This window comes from Polyergus mexicanus, unplaced genomic scaffold (assembly GCF_030449975.1).
Source record: "Polyergus mexicanus isolate NDT 795.1 unplaced genomic scaffold, iyPolMexi1.0 SCAF_25, whole genome shotgun sequence".
Lineage (NCBI taxonomy): Eukaryota > Metazoa > Arthropoda > Insecta > Hymenoptera > Formicidae > Polyergus > Polyergus mexicanus.
Window position 1 is genome coordinate 4537511 of NW_027223345.1, and position 20651 is coordinate 4558161.

Genomic DNA, 20651 nt, shown 5'->3' on the forward strand with positions numbered 1-20651 from the left:
ACTAACTAAGTAACTGGTTAATCTTAGCTATTTACTATAATTTAGTAGTTGTATATATTAGTTTCGTTCGTATGTGTTATAGACATTTTCAATTATACTTATTGTTAAATAAATATTAGCCTCTTTCAATCATATAATCACACACCATCTTTGTATAGATTTAAAACAAAAACTTACCTCAGAATCATTCGATTCTGCTCTCTGATATGTAAACAATGGAGCCAACTTATCGTAGAGGTTTACGCGTTCGTGAAGATTTTTGAAGGGGTTTTTAGTACTGAAGAAATCAAGGTCGATGTCTAAAATATATGGAGTATCCTTTTCGGGTAGATATTGACGTAATATCGAGCTGACGGCTGTAAAGTCATCTTTCTGTAACATAAATATCAGATAAATTGTATTATAATATATATCAATTTTTTATATATACTCTCTTCTAGAGAGGGGAAAAAAAAAAAAAATCTGGATAATATAGTTTATTTCTTAAGAGCGCATGCGAATAGGTAAGATTTTCATAAATTAATTTTTTAATAATTATGTGCGTTACATTTCACTCTCTTTCTTTAATCTACAACATTTTTATACGTTAAACACATTACATAAATAACAATCGCGCGGGAAGAAGAAAAAGAGAGAAAAATGCAATTTTACAATATTGATATTTTTTACATCTTTTCGTTGCTGATGATCGTGCTATTTTGGTCATTTGTCACCAAAAGCGAGATTATTCACTGGAAGATAATCGCGTAATGAAAGACGAGCATTCAGATCTGCGAATTAGCGACGCTATATTACTCAATCCTTTTTTCTTTTTTTTTTTTTTTTTCTTTCGACGCTGCGCGCTGGCGAAACGTTGACGATATAATTACCAATAAAATGATCGATTGCCGACGTTATATCGAATTCACGGCCTGTTCGGTCCAATTTCCAAACGGGATTTCATCAACCATAGGAATACACGAGACGCTCGACGACGCGCGCAACCGTTCGTATATGAACCGGATATTGTTCATAGCGGGGCAAAACGTGATGCTGCTGTCCGCGTATAGAGGGTTTTTTGTGACGCACAAAAAACAATGACTGCACTCGAATTAATTCTGTTAGAATTGATACTCGGCCCCGGCATTGGGATCGCAATTTGCATGCGTTCACAACAATGAAATACAACGGCGTACGCGGGGTGAGCTGTAATACTATCGCGAGGAAGAGGAGGAGGAGGAGGAGGGGAAAAAAGGGGAGAAAAACGGTAGGAGGAGAAAAGCAAAGCCAACAATCACCCCACATAAGCAGTGGCTCTCAAAGCATTTTAACAGTTTCGATGCAACAAGACAATTTTCGGAAAGAATATTTTTCGATTGAATCGAGTGAATGCAAAAAACATCAATAATTTTTAAGTATAAAAAAACAATACGTCAATCCTTCAAAAAACCGAGATATTTCAATAACCGAAATTAATAAAATAATTATTCTCTAAACTTTCAGCGTATAAAATTCTAAATCTCATCTACAAATGAAAATGAGATGTCGAAGGATCTTTTTCTTTGAAAAATTAATAAGTGATTTGAGAAAAATCCACGCACTCAAACTGTTTCAATAAGAAATTAGAAAAATAAAAATATTCTTTTATAAAATCTTTCTGTCATATTCTGATAAGAATCTATTACGCTATCGAAGTTTTGATCGAATATGTCCAGACAAATGGTATTTTTTGATTAAATATTATGAGTACAAGTTGCTTGAGTCACGAATAATTATACAGCTCGAATGCAGCTGCGGAATTTTCTGAAGCGCGGCGATTAATTTTTTATGCTCTCAATCTGCCATGTCGGTTGATAAGAGAGCGTGCGTTTCGCGCAACCTTCGCATCACGCTCTGCAGATGTTCGGTCTTGGTCTTTGATTTAATACGATCTCTGAACCAGATTGCTACGGATCTACAATCCAGTAGACGATGATGTCAACGAAAGCATAGGCTCGTTAATGTGTTTTTGATTAGAATCTTCTGGGAAGAAATATTTTTTCTTGCCCTCTTGTCTTTAAACTAACAGATTCTCAGGAAATTCGCATTCAGTTATTAAGTATTTTGCACAATTATTTATAAAATTTCACAATATAATTTCGCATTTTTATTATATATAGATATATGCTGGCATAATTATTAAAAAGTTTACAATTTCTAATACACGTATCTAATATATATTTATAAAGAATTTTATGCAAAATATTTTTTTAGAATATAGGAAAAAAGTTTTATTGCATTTGCATAAGAAACACACCTTCTGTAATAATTATATTATTGCAAATGTCACGAAGCTGCTTGAAATATCAGTAGACGAGTCACAGTAAGATATATAATCGCAAAAAGTTATCTGCCATTTATGCTTGAACAATTTTTTAATTGTATTCTTATCTCGCAACGAACGAAGCTTATAAAACGAGATATATACCATACATATGTACAAAGACGTGCAATATTTGAATCGAATGATTCATAAGAAAATGTTGAGTAATTCTTCGGACGAATCATTTTATAAATTATATATCGAGCGTGAAACAAAAGAAAAGCCGAATTACTACAGACTGTATAAGATAGCGATAACAATTATCAAAGGGATTTTTCCTCGAGTCATATTTTCCAACAATGTTAATAGTTTTTCCTCTACACTTGAATATAATGCCTCACGGACAAGCATTACATTCAAAGCTTCCTTCGTGCAGTTTTCCATTACACGTGACAAACATGGCATGTGAACAAATTGCACGTTAAGAAATTTCCGCTCAATATTGTGATTAATATTTTCAAATGAAACGTTATTACGCTACACATATATTTTATTCACGATAGTGGCTACCTAATCGTGCAATTGAATAATTCATTCCGTAAAGTATTTTTCTTGTCAAACATTATCTTTTTTTGTGATTATCTTGAGATTTGTAAATTTCCGATTCATCATTAATCCTCATCATTATTTTTTTCATAGTCCTAAACTTTTTTATTATTATGCGCAAAATAAGCATGATAAAGCATAAATGTTCTACAAACGTACTGGCGATTATAATATAGAAAACTGTGCAAAGCGAAATGTCATTATCGGCTAAACTTAAATAGCGAAAATCCGTCGACTTTGATCCTTCGACGGATACTTTCATTTTCGTCCATGCAAATACGGAATTAGAACACGATCGCGAAAGTGCCACTTTTACACATACCCATTAAACATGAAATAAAAGATAAATGCTTAAATGTTTAAGAGTCTTGATTTCATCTTATCATAATTTAACCATCATTTTTTTATGTTAAAGAATTAATAACATAATATTAATACTACAAAATCGTCGCAAAAATGTACTAATTTTTAATATTAAATAAAACAATTTTTAAATAAAACTAATTATATTAATTTTTAACAATTTTTTTTCGTTTTCGATTCAGATGATTTATTCTTCTCTAAAATATATATTATAATCTTTCAAGATTTTTATATATACGATTATTTTATAAAATTAATATAAAACTCAGCAGCTCTCTTCTTTTTCTCTTATCTCTTCTCTCTTTTCTTCTCTTTTTGTTTCATATATTCCATTATCTCTCTTACATGTCGAACACCTCGCAGTTTAAAAAATTAGGAAAAAGCATATGTTTGAAAAATTTATAAATACAATTTCCTAATAATACAAATTCTAACGAGCGCTTGCGCGTATTTCAACGGGTGGTTCTAGTTAGTTGTGGGATCTGCATACTAACAAATGAATATGCTTGAACAACAGCAAACGAGTCTCGCGAAGAGCACGTGGCAGCTCGCAAAAGGCTTACGTGTCTCCATGTGTGCGTGTCATGCGGCAGAGTTCGTCGGTCACACCACCGTCGTGGTCGCAATTAAGGCGAGCAATGCCACATGCAAATGGTCGCATTGTTTTGACCCAAAGTGGCGCGATCTCAGTCGGCTCATTGTGCTTTCACGGACAACTTGTATGACACGGAGAGCAGCGCAGCGTCGCAAAAATCGCAGCTCGCTCATTTGCACCGGATGTACAATACGATACACGCGCCGGTCAAAAACGCAAATGATTTTTCATTCCTTTTAAGAAATTTCAATGAATTCACCGAGAATAACTCAAGAGTTAATCGAGAATACACGCAAATATAAATCGAGCGCTCAAGACGATCAGAAAAATCTTCTAAATACGACTGTTGACTTAATTTACGATATCTCCAGAATTAATGAATCTATTTAATGGTTTGCATTTATCGGACAAGAAAGAATAAAAGAAAATTATTTTACTTTGCTTTTCTAAATTATCATTATGTTGAAACGTTTTTGCTTAGCTTTTTATATTAACTCTGCAAATTTATTTTTGATTATAAAATTTAAAAATTGGATAATATCGACTGTAAAATATTTAAATCTAGCGATATGATAAAATATAACAGCATATAATGACGTTAAATAAGATGTTAAATCGAACATTTTATAATAAGATAAAATTTTAGATATGTAGCTTCGAAATATTTTCACTCATTATATGAATATGATTATATAATCTTGTACTCAAGAACAAATCTAATAATTATTTTCAATAAATAAAATATGCTAAATTAGCATGTTCAAATTCTGTGGTAGTTACGTCTATTTATCTATTCTTCAACAACCTCGTTATCTTTTGGTATATTTGCAAAAACAGATTGTGCTCGATGCATCAAGAAAATAGCATTCGTAATGACACACGCTATCTCTCTTCTATTCTTATATTCTTCAATCCGATATGCGATCACTCGCGATGCGATGCAATGGAGCGCGCATATAGCGAAGATTACGCAAGCAACCCAAGTATGTAAATAGATCCATCCAAGATTCGATGCAAAAGTCAGGTTTTTATGACGTTTCCCCGACACCCGTAGCTCAGATTCTTGTGCGCGAATAATTAATTAATACACGTTACGCAACGCGTGGGCGATGCGCCTACGCTCGTTTCCGTTGAATTTTGATCGTCTTTTAATCGCACGCGCAAAAATCCAGCCGCGACGCGCAATCAACGACATATCTCGACACACGAGTACGAGATACCGTTCGTGCGTTCGCTCGCGTTATCGTGGCCACGTGTCGATCCTGATGCATTGTTCTTGCATAAGGTGGATTAGTCTCACGGCACCCGGCAATGGCAGCGTTAATTGAAACGATACCTCCGCGTCACGTCGGCGGGAATTCGAATCTCGCACGTATGTCAAACCTTTGTTCCCTCTCGTCAAGTGCGTTTGTCATTTTACGTGAAAATTAATTTTCAACTACTACATTTAAATCTCAAAATATAATTAAATCTAAACTTTATCAATCGGGTGAAGTGTAGGTTATTTGTGAAATGTTAAACGGAGAACACGTATTTCTCTCAATATTATTCTATCTATTGCTTATCACGTTCTCCATTATTAAATGGATATCATAAATGTTAGATTTGGATGAGTTGCGTTAATTGTAAAATCTGTCAATTAATTGACACGTGTTCTATTTTTTACCATTCGAGTCGTCGCGTAATTTTCTACAAAACGTAAAAAATCTTGCGTGTGAAGAATAATTCATATGCGATGATTATTGATATATTTGGCCGCAGTTCTTATTTCAATGATAATGCATGTCAAATAATAATTTCAATTTTTAAAAACTTTCATGTATTATTTTGCAGGCATTAATGATAATGTATCTTTTTCATTTAAGGACGTCTACATATATTTACATACACGATCGATCACTTTTAATTATAAATCAATACACAAGAGCTCGATCGATTGATCGAGCCACTTGTGGATTAAAATATTGAAAAAAAAAAAAAAAAAGATACGGATAGATATGAACTTGCTTGATTCACTCATCTCCTTGATTATAATTACGGCAAGTGGACTTGGATTAAATATATAGAACGTACGCGCGTAAGAGCATTCTATAAAGAAAACAAACTCGAGACTGAATACAAGTCCGAAAGATTCTTGTTCCGATCGGCCTCCTACGTTCCACGTCAGGCGACGAGATGTATCTTCCTACCTACGTAGATCCCATACGGAAAATCTCGTAGAGAAATCGCGGCGTACGGACACTGTCGGTGTTCGTAAAGATATCAAGTCTACCCTCTCTTCGATCAATGTCGCACGGCACGTTCGACCAACGTCGAGAAGTCGGCGAGCGAGTCGTCACGACGAGTCAGCACGTTTTGTAGGAGGGCTTCGTAGAGAGAAGACGGTCGCCTTAGTGCTCAGTATGCAAGCTCAGTGGTGGCCGCATCCGGTAGATACGCGCTCGCGCGCGCAAGCTCGGAAACTCACGTTGCATTATGTATCTGCCTGTCGATACCGAGCACCACGCGTGAGCGCGATGATAAGAATAGAATAATAGAATTTTCTATCGACTCTTCTCTCTCTTTTTCTTCGGTCGCGCCGCGTCGGATAGAGAAGACGCTATTGCAAAAGGAATAAAATACTACGATATGGAACTCTTTTTTTTTTTTGTTTCTTTCTCCTCTCTCTCTCTCTCTCTCTCTTTGACGAGCGATGGCAAGCCGCGCTGCTACCCCGCTGCGTCTCTCGCGTGTATCTCATCGGTAGATCTCGCCTCGTATGCCTTTCTTGTCGGTATCGACGCTGAAGCGCCGTTAAAGTGCCACCGCGTCAGGGTCTCGTCGAAAAAGAGAGCCAGTCGCGTTCCATCTTCTTGCGGAGATATACGGCACTTCCCTGGGAAGCGAACGGAGATCTCTTCTCAAAGAAGAAAAGGATCGAGATATTTCTTGATAAGTAGAAATAGGATCGTAGTAAGTGATAATAATATCGAATATCGAGTACTGCGCGTGAATTACGTTACAAAGATAATTATACAATAGGTAAGATTTTGAAAAAAATTAAGAACGCGAGAGGCGCAAGTTTTATATATAAAAATAAATATTAAGAAACTTTCAGCATAATATTGTTAATATCAACTGCGGAATCATAATTCTTTCCCAGCGCAACCGTAGATTTTATATTTTGATATTTATACGACGCTTTGTCTCACATTTCATTATAATTCATTTTTCGCCTCGAGCGAAATGTGTCGTACGTGAAATAAAGTAGGATCATGGCGACGCATTATTTCGGCCCCGGCTATCGCTCGTCTCATCGCATTTCTCTGCTTCCGCAACGATACCGACGATGTCCACGTCGGCATAACGCGATCCCGTCGAAATAAATTACGCGAGATAAGTTTCGCTCCCGTATTTGCACGCTACTGGGCTATACTATCTTAATGTTGCGCCGCGATTCTACGGTTGCTAATTGTCGGCCAATTACCGTGGCGCTGACGTATTTAGTCGCATGCGAAAGGAGCCGCCCGTCCATTGTTCGCTCTCCCTGGTCTCGGTACCCGCGTTCCTAATTATGTATAATATCCGCCGGGAAAATAGGCGGGCGATACATCCGCGCGCCTCGTTCCATTGTTCGCGCAAGCAATCAACGCCTTTTCCTAGACGAAACTCTAAAAACCAGCGGAAAATCTAGCAAACGTCAACCTGATTCAATTTTCTACATAATCGTTTGTACAATATAATTAGCGAGATCATGTAAATACATTGATAATGTGTTAGTAAGGAGAGTTTGATGTATTAACGCAGTTCTCTATTATATCAATGTGCAAATCATCTTTTCTTTTTAAATATATTTATATGTAATTTTTTCTCTCTGCTTTAATAAAAGAAAGCTAATATGCGTTTTTTTTTTTTTTTGTAGATATAAATTGAAAGCAAGTGTAAGTATATCTTTGCATATGTCCATCATCTACCGCACTATAGAACGTGATAACATGTTATTGAAAATCTTCCGCTGAGTAGTAACGGAAAAAGTGTCAAATTAATTCCATGCTCTTATCTCAATTGAAACGTACGAGTCATAGGAGCGAGTTCTAGAGATAAAGAAGAACAGATAGGAAAAAAGTGATCGTTCGTGGTATAACGTAGACAGTGGAGACATGTAATGTCTTCTCGCGCACGAATATTTTCATATTTATTTATTATATTATCTGTGTACCGACATCGTATTGAATAATGAGCGCGTTATAAATTATTTCGCCTGTCATCTCTTCCTACTCGTCGTATTTTTCACGTCGTATCATCAGGCTTAACCGTACTCGTACCTCGAGACGGCGCAAATACCCTCATGTAAATTATGCTGATCCGACCTTTAATTTTTTAATCAATGATTCGCCGCGCCGCGCCGCGCCGCGACACGCTAAAGCATCGTAACACTTTTGCGGACACCTGTAGCGCTTCCAGTTAAGCAAACTTACAGCTACCTGTTATTAGCAGGTTGCTCGTATGCAGTAGATAGAGGATAGACAACATTGTCTCGCTGCTTCGTGGCATAATTAACTCTCGTGGTATTAATTAGCGACGACGGTGCGCCGCGATGCGGCTTATCCTGTCCACCCAGTCGCGAGCTATTTCTTACGCTTCCCTTGTTTTTACGTGACTTGCGCATCGCGAAGAGACACACAATGCAATCATAGTATACATTTGTATTATACTAGTTATGTGTGTCGCGGTAATTTCACAAATTTCTACGACCACTGGTCATCTCAATAAATACAAACGAGAACTCTAATGGCAATTGAAATAATTTTCGTAGCGCTGTGACGAAAATAAGTCGTATACATTTTTTAAAATTATTTAATACTTCGAATGAAATATTGCTTTGGATATTAATTTATTGTTCGAACTTTTATTTATTTTAGATACGTTAAAAAAAATAATAGTAAAAATTAAAATGAGATTATTACATAAATAGCATTTTGTTTCTTTCATTTTCTTGTTGAAAAAACTGAGAAAAATTTAAAACATAATATTATATATAAAATGTACAGGGTGTTAAAAAAAACCATTCACGATAGTGAGTAAAATAAAACCTTAGTAAACATAGGTCGAAAGGCTCGACCGTTTTTGAGATATAAACATTTTTGTATGTTAATATCATGATCGACTTACTGGCTTCTACGTGTTGCATGCGACGTGAGAAGAAGATAATAATCTGTCTAAATCTCGATATCTGACAGATGTTCCACATGTCCTCCTTTTATTTCCATACACGTTTGGCGTGTCTTCTTTTTACAAAATCATGAATTCTCTCGAAAATTCAAAGTCTCCGTCGAATTATTTGACAAGCACGCTGGATTCGCATAATTCTTTTAAAAATACACTATACGCCAAAGACATATTCTTTAAGAACTGAGTTAACGTATTCATTTTCAGCACGATACTTTGGTAACTGTGTAATCGCTAAATAATAGATCCGCAATTGCCGGTTGATGACAACTGACTGACTGACTGCCGGTGAAACATCGTGTTATGAAATCGTGTATAGAAATTGAATGAGGATAAAACGCGGTTTATAAACACTGAGGTAAACACATCGCACGCGACACGTAGAAGGGAGTAAGTCAATCAGGATGCTAACATAAAAAAATGTTTATATCTCAGAAACGATTGAGCTTTCGATCTATGTTTAATAAGGTTTTTTTTTTTTTTTAATTCATCGTCAGTATGATGTATCCTATCTACCATATAAATATTGAATGTTTTTTTTTTTTTTTAACAGCCTGTATATATATGTAGCTTGTTGAATAATCTGTAAAATGTATCAAGTTTTCCATAGTTATTAGTCCAAGAAATTTTTCTTTACAGATACTTGCTAATTCTTGTTTCCCTTCTGTGGGAAACCCACAACTATGTTTGCTGAAACAATTTTTTTTTTTTTTTTTTTTTTTTTTTCCCCGAATACGAGTAAGAGTGTCAAAGATAGTAGGCGCAAGAAGAATTCAGTAGTATGTCCGAGTCTTGGATGCCACGAAATTCTGACCGCAGGCCGCATACCAACAGTCGGCAAAACACACGCCTCGAGAAAGAGAAAAAGAAATAAAGGGGGAAAGGGAGAGAGAGAGAGAGAGAGAGAGAGAGAAGGCAAGAGTTCACAGTGGACCGCGCGGAAGGCGAAGAGAGGAGAAAAAGGGAGCAAAAGGGAACTCGATCGCGGGCTGCAAGATGCTGGCGATAGCGCGCATAAAAGATGTATCTACATTTAGTTCGGACAGGCACCACTTTATTCGCTCGCCGAGCGTTAACAAGTGTTTTCCATCGGTCGAAGCCGTAAAGCTTTAAAGATCCGCCGAGTGCAACCGGTCTGCCACGAAGTTGCGCTACTTGCTCCGGTAGCCCGATATTACGAAATGCGGTAAATTTTACCGCGTGAACAACGCGCGACTGTCAATCGTGCAATGAAGTCAAGACAAGTTTTTGATTTACTTCACACACACACACACACACACATATATCCGCTGGCGACCGGATATTCTTTGACTTCTTATCAAAATGCTCAATTTCTAAATATTATATAATGTGTGCGCGAATTTAAATTTTATATATATATATATCTTTATATAATTATATTATATAAAAATTTCATATATATTTTTATATAATTATATAATATAAAAATTTCATACACTATATTTAAATTTAAATCTTCACACATACGTACACACACGCACACACGAACAATTTAATTATGAGTCGGATTACATATGTCAGATTTGTAAGATATAAGTTAAATATAAGTTCGTTATGTCTGAAATATCTTATAATCTTTACACGCTTAGAGTGTGGTCTTCGGACGAGGAAATGAAAGCGGAATAAGAGAGCGCAACGTAGGAACAGTATTTCATCCTTTATAGATGTCGGCTCGCGTGCAAGAAGCGTTCAACCTCACGAAGTCGAGAACTTCTAGCTTTGATGGGGGTCACACAACATGGACTTGGAGCTCTCGAGAATCACGATTCGGTGACGCGTGGCCAGTCTGTTATCCGGATACCGTCGCGGATGCATATAAACGTAAAGCTTACTGTCAAGGGGGTCAATGCATGCGACTTGGTAAAAACGAACATCCGTACAAGTAGACGACTACTCGAAACAAGTAACGAGTAGAAAGTATAATTGCATCGATCTTTCAATTTATCGAATGTTTTTCAGAAATGCTCCTTTGTTTCTATCCACTAATAATTTTATATCGATATCGTTGTTTTTATTATTTCACCCTTTTTATATATGTCAAAATAGCAGTAGGCGATTTTTAATTCGTGTTTAAAGTCATGATGATTGTTTTATTCTAATCGAGATTAACGCACAAGTACCCACAAGTTTCCAAAATAATTTATAGCAAATAATATTCTGGATCGCTATATATTTTGATAATTGTATGTGTGTGTGTGTGTGTGTGTGTGTGTGTGTGTGTCTAGTTTGATATTTTCAAAAATTCTTACATTATGAAAATATGAAAATAAACCCGAATACGATTCGATAATGTATGTTAGCTCACTGTATCGTGATACTAGTGCCGCGCATCAACACACACTAATAAAATATACGACAGAGGAGGATCGGGGCGTGCTGGATTAAGGTGGCACGAGCGAGAATCCGAGGAAGTGGTCTACCGCTTCCTGGTAGCCCGATAATGTTTAATCGGCGGCTTTGTGGAAAGCGGTCTCTCACGGATAACAACAATACTTGAGAGTAATTCTTCGAATCGTAAATAACCCTCGGCCGAATATCGGAATCTGGCTCGTTGAATCTCCGCGACGAGTTTGTTCGCGCGCGTATGAATCAAAAGCCTGCTCCGGCAGGAAAAATTAAATAAAATTGCCGCGATCCTATCGTATTTCTCGCGATAATTTTTAATTATTCCAACTACTTCTCATAGACAGCTGCGCGTGACAGCTGTAATGTTGTTTGACGTAGCACGTTTTAAAACTTGTGGCGCGCAGAGAGTGAGATGATTTCGTAAGAAAATTTTCGCGTCACGTCGTGTGTGTGTGTGTGTTTTTTTTTAAATTATTCATATCATTAATAAAATATATTTTATCCTAACACACATGAGAGTAAGACACGGAATTGTATTAAATGAGAGAAATTACACGAGATACTTGAAATACTTGTATCAAAGATACAATATATGAATGTTACACAGGATTCTTTTACATAGTTTTATTTCGCGTAATAATTTCATTTTAAGGAGTGGTCACGCGTCGAGCTCGATCAAAAACCATTGCACGTGTTCACGATTATATAAAAATTGAAAATCGATACAATCATAAGTAGATCGTAAAAGTCCACATAAACAAACATACCGGATATGTAAAAATAACTTGGCGTCTCCGCGGGCGAACTCGGAAACCTTTGCAACAAGTGGTATCGTAAACATGATGATTGACCGGGTTTATACGATGTCGACGTTTTATAATTCCGTCACCAAATAGTTTACCGCGCTGCGATTCTTATTCCGCATTTATTCCGCATTTATTCCGCTTTAATTTACGAGATACCGGAGAGTAAAAACTGCCACGTGGATTATTTTCCGCCCTGATCGCAACCAGCGATTTCCCAAACGAAAAAGAGAGAGACAACTGATGATCGATCCTCGATACATAATGAGCGATACACAGGCGAAGAAAAGCACATCCGATAACGAGTACCGACTCCAAGTCTTCACGGTGTTACGCGATTTTAATATCGTGACATCGCGTCGCGTGAGCCGCGATAGCGCGGTTGCTGTTTAATTAATGATAATAACTTCGGCTAACAAGAGCACCTCGTCGGCGTGTTCTTCTTCGTTGTCTTTTTGTGATGCGACTTGACGATGCTCGTTCCCGCGTCTCCTTTCTCGAGAGCGAATCGAGTACCGATACGGTTATAGGTTTCCTGTGGTTTCTTATTCGTGTTCCGGGTAAAGGGATCGCGGATCGACTTGCGGGTCGATCGCATCGTGAAACGTTCCGGTCGCAAATCTATAGCCGATCCATATGATACTGTGCTACCGTGACTTATGCCAGCGATATACACTTTTTTTTTTTTTTTTTTTAATGGGCTTCCTTTGTTGCAACCTCGGTGGAATGCGAGCTCGCCAGTTCCGCGGTGAACTTCTTATTATGCTGTTTTAAGCCTCGTAAACTTCAAAAAGTGGCCACGATCTAAATGATTTAAAAGCGCGTAAAAAATGAAAAGATGTCTCTCATTTTTACTTTTAGCTCACATCTCTAAAGTTTATGTATTCAGTTATATATTGAACTCGTTTTCTGTATATTTTATTTTAGATGAAAAATACCAAGCAATTTTAGTCATTATAATAATATTAGAAAACAGCAACAAACGATAGGATTGTATGAATACACGATGTATAGTATGAATCGTCTCTTAAATAGAAAAACTCGCTTATTAATTTATTTATCTTAATTTCTATAACCGCCCATAGGAAGAAATTAATTTTATGCGAGAAATTAATTTTTTTAAATTTAAACACTAGACTTTTTCTATAGTATACATATTTAACAATGTAACTCTAGTTATTATATAATAATAATCCCTTATGTTGATATTTAATTTATAAATAATCCGAATCTCAAATTATTATCGCGTCACGCGATATTCTACTGCTCGTTATCCCATAGAAATGTTTCTATATAATTGCTCGATCAGGTTGAAAGAAAAAATATATCAGATACGATTGAAGAAAAAATGCATAGCAAGGATACTTAAGGAATTAACGTCATCTGAGAAATGCGTCGGATTCGATGCACTCTCTGCGCATATCGCGTGTCTTGCCCATATATTTTACTTCGATGGTGAACGGGCATTCTCTCGTTAGAGAGAACGCCAAGATGCCGCATTGTAGTCGGTCAGATCCCTTAGAATCTCTGGCTGCAACTGCAACGATGCGCGCCACAGCGAACCTAACGCGGCGCAACATCGGCGCGCGCACATATCTTACCCTCTCGCGCGCGTCGCAGATACGATGGTGCTAATTGCAATTTATGTCTCATTGCAGTCGTCGTCGGTGCGCCGCAACAAAGGGAGCTGCGCCGCAGGCGGCGCCTTTCTACGGTTTAAAGCGTTTCAAGACGGAAACCGCGTGTGCCACCATCATTCGCCGCGGGAAACACCACTGACGCTTCTCGTCTACGTCTCCGCGAAAAATGCGACGCGTCGCTTCGATTAACTCTGAGAGATTTCAAAGTTTCGGACCTACTATCGAAATAAATATTCAAAATAAAATTAAATAAAATACTTATTGTTAGATATATATATATATATATATATATGATTGACATATCTATCCGATATATTTTTACACATGTATATAACAACATTAATATTGTAAGCATTTTAATGAATTTCAAAGACAACACAAGCTTTAACAATATTCTTATTTTATCAAAGTGATATATTAAGATTTTTGGAAATATTTAAAGCGAGATACGTGCAACAGAAAATGTTAGATATATGTATAATGGTACAGCGCATTTTTTAAAACTTATTTCGATAATAAAAACTTGAATTGAAAATATAATTAAAATTAAATGAGCTATAACGTTCTCTTAATTGGCGCGATAATTTCTTTTCCGTTATTTTCAACATAGATATTATTAGTGTCTTTCTCAATATTGAAACAAATAATATCTTTTTTATCTTATCGAGCATCCGCACAACCGAGAAAAAGCGTATAATGATAGAAGATATCTTGCGCAACGTACATTATGCATAACTAAAAAATCTCTAAATTATACCATTATTTTCCTATCATTTACTATCCGTATGTACCGTATTGTTCGGCACAAGATTGCCATCATTGCGAAGTAATAGTAACGCCAGGCGCCTGGCGGTGGTGCCTCCCTGAAAAATACTTCATCGTTCGACAGTCGTGATTCGGAAAGGTGAGCAGAGGCGTAAATAAGGCGCGAGCATCGATCGTTTAAAATTCAATGATTCCTCGGCACGCTATCGATATACATGTTTCATATTACGCCTCTCGTCCTATTCTTTTCGGCCCGTACATACAATGCACATTATGCGATAAACAACGCGACAAACAGTCCCAAGACAGTGCTACTCTTTCTTTCGGATTTCCTTTCGCCCACTTACAATTATTACCAATAAACGATATACACTATTCCGGTGTCATTTTTCACTTTTTTAAGATTTAAATCGAATCTTAAATGCATTTTTCTATAATTTACTGTAATTTTACTTAAATAGACCACCAATGTATATTACCAGTCTCTCTCTCTCTCTCTCCCATCCTACAAGAAATATTTTCTTTAAGCATATCACTCTTTAATAAAAACAATTTTTACAAATATTAATGAAAAGTAAAAAGAAAAATATACCGAGATTAGTTAGAGAAGATGTATAATAAACCTTATGAAACGTTTTAACCTACACAATACATTACAGAGAGAGAGTTTTAGATATTAAATATACTTTCTCCTTGTTAAGTAGCATAAAAGTTGGTCTGGTACATATAAAATATTTCAAAGGATATATTATATATTCTCTCAATAGAAGAGAGAAATAGAAAGAAAACAATACAAAAACAGATAGAAAATGACAAAACAAAATGTTCTTTAATCTTATCAATAAATAAAGTTTCGCCTCTCGTAATACAAATCCGATCGTATACTTCTTATTAAATTCGCGACGAATTTAATTTTCCTGTTATCCTCATGTTCCTCCTAGGCGTCGTAGAAAACTTTGTAAAGTCCCTGAGTTTTTCTCCAGAAAAGAAAGTTCCGCAACGTCTCGCGTTAAACTTGGTAATAAAATAATTATTTTCAAACGACCTCAAACTTTGATCGCCGTGACCAATTCTTTCTCAGATTTGATAATATTATTAAATATATATATATATATATATAAAGAGAAAGAGAAAAAGAGAAAAAGGTATTTATCTATTATATAAAAATTTTTTAGAATCATAACAATGTGCGTCATAATATTTTTTGAAAAATAATATTTTCTGCATAATTTTTGGTAAATATATGTATAATATATATAAGTAATTTTCTCTCTTTTATAAAGAAAATAAAAAGTTTCAAAAAAAGGCTATTTCATAAAAGTTTCTTCCACATGGAAAAGAATAAGATAATTAAATTCGATGGATGTTGAAATACATATGTCCTATACGTTATCATATTTTGTCACGCATCTTCCATCGTTATCGATAATTGTTTTATATCTCTAAATAATCTAACATCGTTATTAATTTTCAATAATATAGGATTCAAGAATAAATAAATATTAACTAAAAGAATTAATTAATTTTCAAAAACAGAGGCGATAAATTAATGACGTAACGATATTCTCCATCAATATCGAAAACGTATTCTTACAGAATGTTATGAAATTTTCACTTTTGGCATTCGTCCAGAGGCTCGATTGGCCGAGAAGAGCCGCACGTGTACGCAGCAGGCACGCATGGCGCAGCTGGTTTGTATGCAAGCTTACACCGTAGTCGGAGCATATTTATGGATTAGCATACAATGGTGGTGTTTATTAAAGATCCTTCGAAGGTTTCCCACCTTTGATGCTGTCTCCTCGCTTCTTCACCGCTCTTAAGAAGCAAGCATATTGCTCTCTCCGTTCGAGCTTTGTTTATCTTCTCAAAATAATTTGATCGCAAATGCCACTTACATTTGATTTACACTATTCCGTTTACCTCAAGTCAGAATAATCTAAAATCTAAATCATCCGGAAAATTAATATTATAGAATAATATCTTTTATTAATAGCTTTTATTCCCCTGCTACATACATATTTCTATCAGAAATATTTTGATAAAAAAAATATATACAAAACATAAATTTGTCTTTAATTTTAATTATTTTTACAGTTTTTATAGTATTTCTTTCACCACGATATGAATATTCAATTTTCAATGGATCTGACTTCAAATTTGTATATAATATATAATATCTCTCTCTTTTATTACATTCTTTCTACTAATAATATTTAATGAAAAGTTTTATTAGTATAATATATATTGTATAAGCATGTGGCTTTAACATTTTATAGCAAACCATTTATATTAGAATGAAAGAGAAAAAATATTTTTAGCAAAATTGCTTCGCTAGACCGAGAATAGAGTTATATATTATTCGATTCGTAGATTTCTACGAATCAATACTTAACCAGAAGAGCGTGGAGATGGCGAGCCACCGAAGAACGGCATAAAGAAGGTCGGCTTCATCGGAAGCGGTCCGCAAGAAGGGAACGTTACGGTATTCCGCGACCAGATCTCGAAGAAAAGGGAACCTATTGGTCCAGTCAGTCGGCTCGAATGCTCGTTTTGGTCAACGGAGATTCATTCTCATGCAACTTTAACCACGGGACTTACTTGGAAGTATGGTGTACGTATAACCATGTCCTACCCGGTACTAGAAATCAAGCAAAGAAAGTACTGGAATGGGATCTCTCTCTCTCTCTCTCTCTCATTACGGCTCTGTCTTTATTCCGTCTATCTTTAAATTTTCGGCACCGATCAAAAAGTTTTAGCTCTTTTAATGATAAAAAAGCACGTAAAAAAGCAATTGGTTTTTCTGAAATATAAAATATTTTCTAATAATTAATTTTTGTAAAATCAGTTGCTCTTCTTTTACGTATATTATTAAAAGAGCTAAAAATTTATTTCTCTTTTTAAATAATTAAAATTATAATTAATGTATAAAACTATATAAATTGTACGCGTACGCGTGGAAAAAACAATTTCAAATAGTATGTGTGTTCTTGTATAAGTTTCTCGATAATGACATAAATGATTTTTATAAACTTGTCTTCTATCACAAATTTCGTTATTTTAATTTATTAATTTTTGCTTTTTTTCTTTTTCTTAATCGTCGATGTCGTCATAAATTCATCGCTGGCTATCATTAATGCTTTTATAAAGCATGTATTTATAGCTAAACAGTGTAAAAGTAGCGTTAATGGCCGATTTCAAGTTCTAAAAAATTTTACATCATATTTCATATTTCTCTCCTTTTATTTGCTTTGAGAATGATAAGTATTAGATACGTTTGCAAATTTTATTCTTTATCATTATTTAGTATATTTTTTTACATAAAATCTTTCGAGAATAAATCTCAGTTCTTTTTATTTTGAGTTTTTTAATTTCCAAGTATGGTAGATTATTATAAAAGAAGCACAGCGGGATATAATTAATAGTAGAAAATCAACATTTTCAATAAGAAGAGAAGCGAGTCTGTGTGTAAGAAGTGATGAAACGATCGTCTCTGCTCGGCTAATAAGGATTGAAATTTTCTTCCGCGTGCGATCCACGCCTCTTTCTCATGACATTAGGGTCTCGCCCGGGAACCGTAATAGCGATGCCAAAGTGGGACGTTGATAGATAGCCTCGTCGACGACACTCGTGTTCCACAGTCGAACGTACAGCGGTCGCGCGCGATTCGCCCATTAATTATTACATAAATACGTATAGATTAATAATTATATTCGCATTAATAACGGCATCCGTGTATACCGAGACGCCGCCGCGTGGGTAGCCGCATGACACCGACGTGACTACACGACGAATGCTGCTGTATAACGGGTGTTCTAAATGTCAACCACGCGACTCCACGCGACGAAATTACGTGCCGAGCACTTTTTTTCGACTTTCAAAACGTTCGAAATCTCAATATTTTTCAATTTTTAAATCGCTATATTTTTTCATAATCTTTAATACTTTACATAATTTTTATATTGTAATCTCGCCTAATAAAGAATCACAGATTTTCGATCAAAATGTATTTGAAAAAAATTGTATTGATGAAAAATGCCTATAAACATATTCATATATATATATATATATATATATATATATAAAACTTGATCCAAGAAACATGAGATGCAAATAAGAAGATTTCGAATACGGGCGTTTAAGGGTTAATGTGTAGATAAGTGTATAATCGCCTTTTATAGCTTTCACTGCTTAAACGAAAGCTATTGACGCCCGATTCAGGTTACAAAACCCATCGCAGTAGCGTCCGATGTATTGCGTGAAATTCCAGAAGTGCAAAATGCATTTGTCGATTTGCACCGAGGATGCGTCAATATTGACGTTGCTCTTGGGGAATATGTTCTCTACGGACGGCTTGTGTCTCGGATCCCGGAGGACCACCGCTAACGGTGCGAGCGAGACAAACAGCAAGGAGAAAGAATGAGAATGAGGCGAGGCAAGGAGAGAGAGAGAGAGAGAGAGAGAGAGAGAGAGAGAGAGAGGCAAGTACATACCATACAGAGAAATGCGTATCTCCGCGTATCCACGTTACGAGGATCACAGACGCGCTATTAAAGTGCAGAACAAATAGGACAACTCTTTGATGGCATGGCGAGAGGACACGCGATCGGTTACGCACCTTCATGGGCGCGTGCACGCTAAACGGTTCCTTTGAGAGTACGAGATCTCGTAATTACACCATGTGTTATGTCAATTCGTTATTCGATTGTCTGCATCGCCCCGAGCGAATAGCTGATGATAGCGAACCCTTCCATCGACGAGTACTTTGACAGAAGCGTACATATAATTAGCATTAGTGACGCAAATACATTCTGTATTTTCTCATATACATATCTCCGCATACGTATTAAGTAAATATATATGTTTTGTATAATATCGTTCTATATGTGTATCTAATAACGTCGAATGATTTTTTTACCCGATATCTATTTTAATTAATTTAATGACGCTTCTTTTACCAGCATTTCTTCTTTTCTATTTTATATATAAATAGTACATATATATCATTGTAATTATCTATATGATTTTTATTCTTTCTTATATATCCTATAATCGATTTAACCATTTAATTATTATAATACGCGGAACATAGATGTATTATTTTATCAAAGCATAGATCGATGCCCATAAAATATCGCATAAAATATTTAAGTTAATGGTGATTATTGTTTATTTATTCGATCACATACGGAGGGGCTTCTGAAATTTCGAGTATCTACCGAAGCCCATCGGCGCCGGCGTGTACTTTTCTGATTTTGATCGCAAAATCGGCGGTGGTCTCGCGGATCCTACGAGCATGTAGCGTCACGGTCTACCCGGAGCCATGGAGAGAAATTTCTCTGCGTCGTTGCCCATTATCGTATCGGGTATCGACCGCACGCCGCAATTTCTGCTCACCGGGTCACGTTCAGCCGCGAAATCGGTATGCGGAAGAGAGAAAATATCGATGATTATCACGATGGTTGCCGTCGGATGGGCCTCGACGCGAAACTAAGCTCAACGCAGGACATAACGGTGCAGATATTGTCGGACCCGTCCAGCTTCCTACCAACACCCTGCGAAGAGATAACGCCGCGGGAGACCCGACAACTTCGACGAACAACTAAATCCGCGCATCGCACGCGTCATTAATATCCATTGGGTTGCATCCTATGCGCTTCTCTCTCGCGCGAACCCTCGATTGCAGATATTATTTGTTACCATGAATATTTATTTTTCCGAACTAATATATAAATAATATAAATTAAATTCAAAGGATTATACATTAAACTATCGTAATGTTTAACATTACGATAAAAAAATGTATACTATTTATCACTATGTAATTAAATTAATATTACCGTGTGATTGATAATTAAATCAATATTATATCATTTTGCTAATTTGAACAATCTAATTAATTGATAGATTTTCGAAAAGCTTATGTATAGCCGAATTCTCATTAATACTACTTTATTAAAGAAAATATATAATATAAAATTTTCTCCATTTAATTCTTTCGCAATATATATCCTTTTTTCAACATA

General features: G+C 35.8%; 1 protein-coding gene across 1 annotated transcript in view; it reads right to left on the bottom strand.

The window, feature by feature from the left end:
• Positions 1 to 20651, bottom strand: part of Mesr6 (misexpression suppressor of ras 6) — a 570073-nt gene that overhangs the window by 229677 nt on the left and 319745 nt on the right. The window contains exon 5 of the mRNA XM_070313825.1: positions 178 to 372. Coding sequence (XP_070169926.1) covers positions 178 to 372 — 195 coding nt within the window. The remainder of the gene's footprint in view (positions 1 to 177; positions 373 to 20651) is intronic.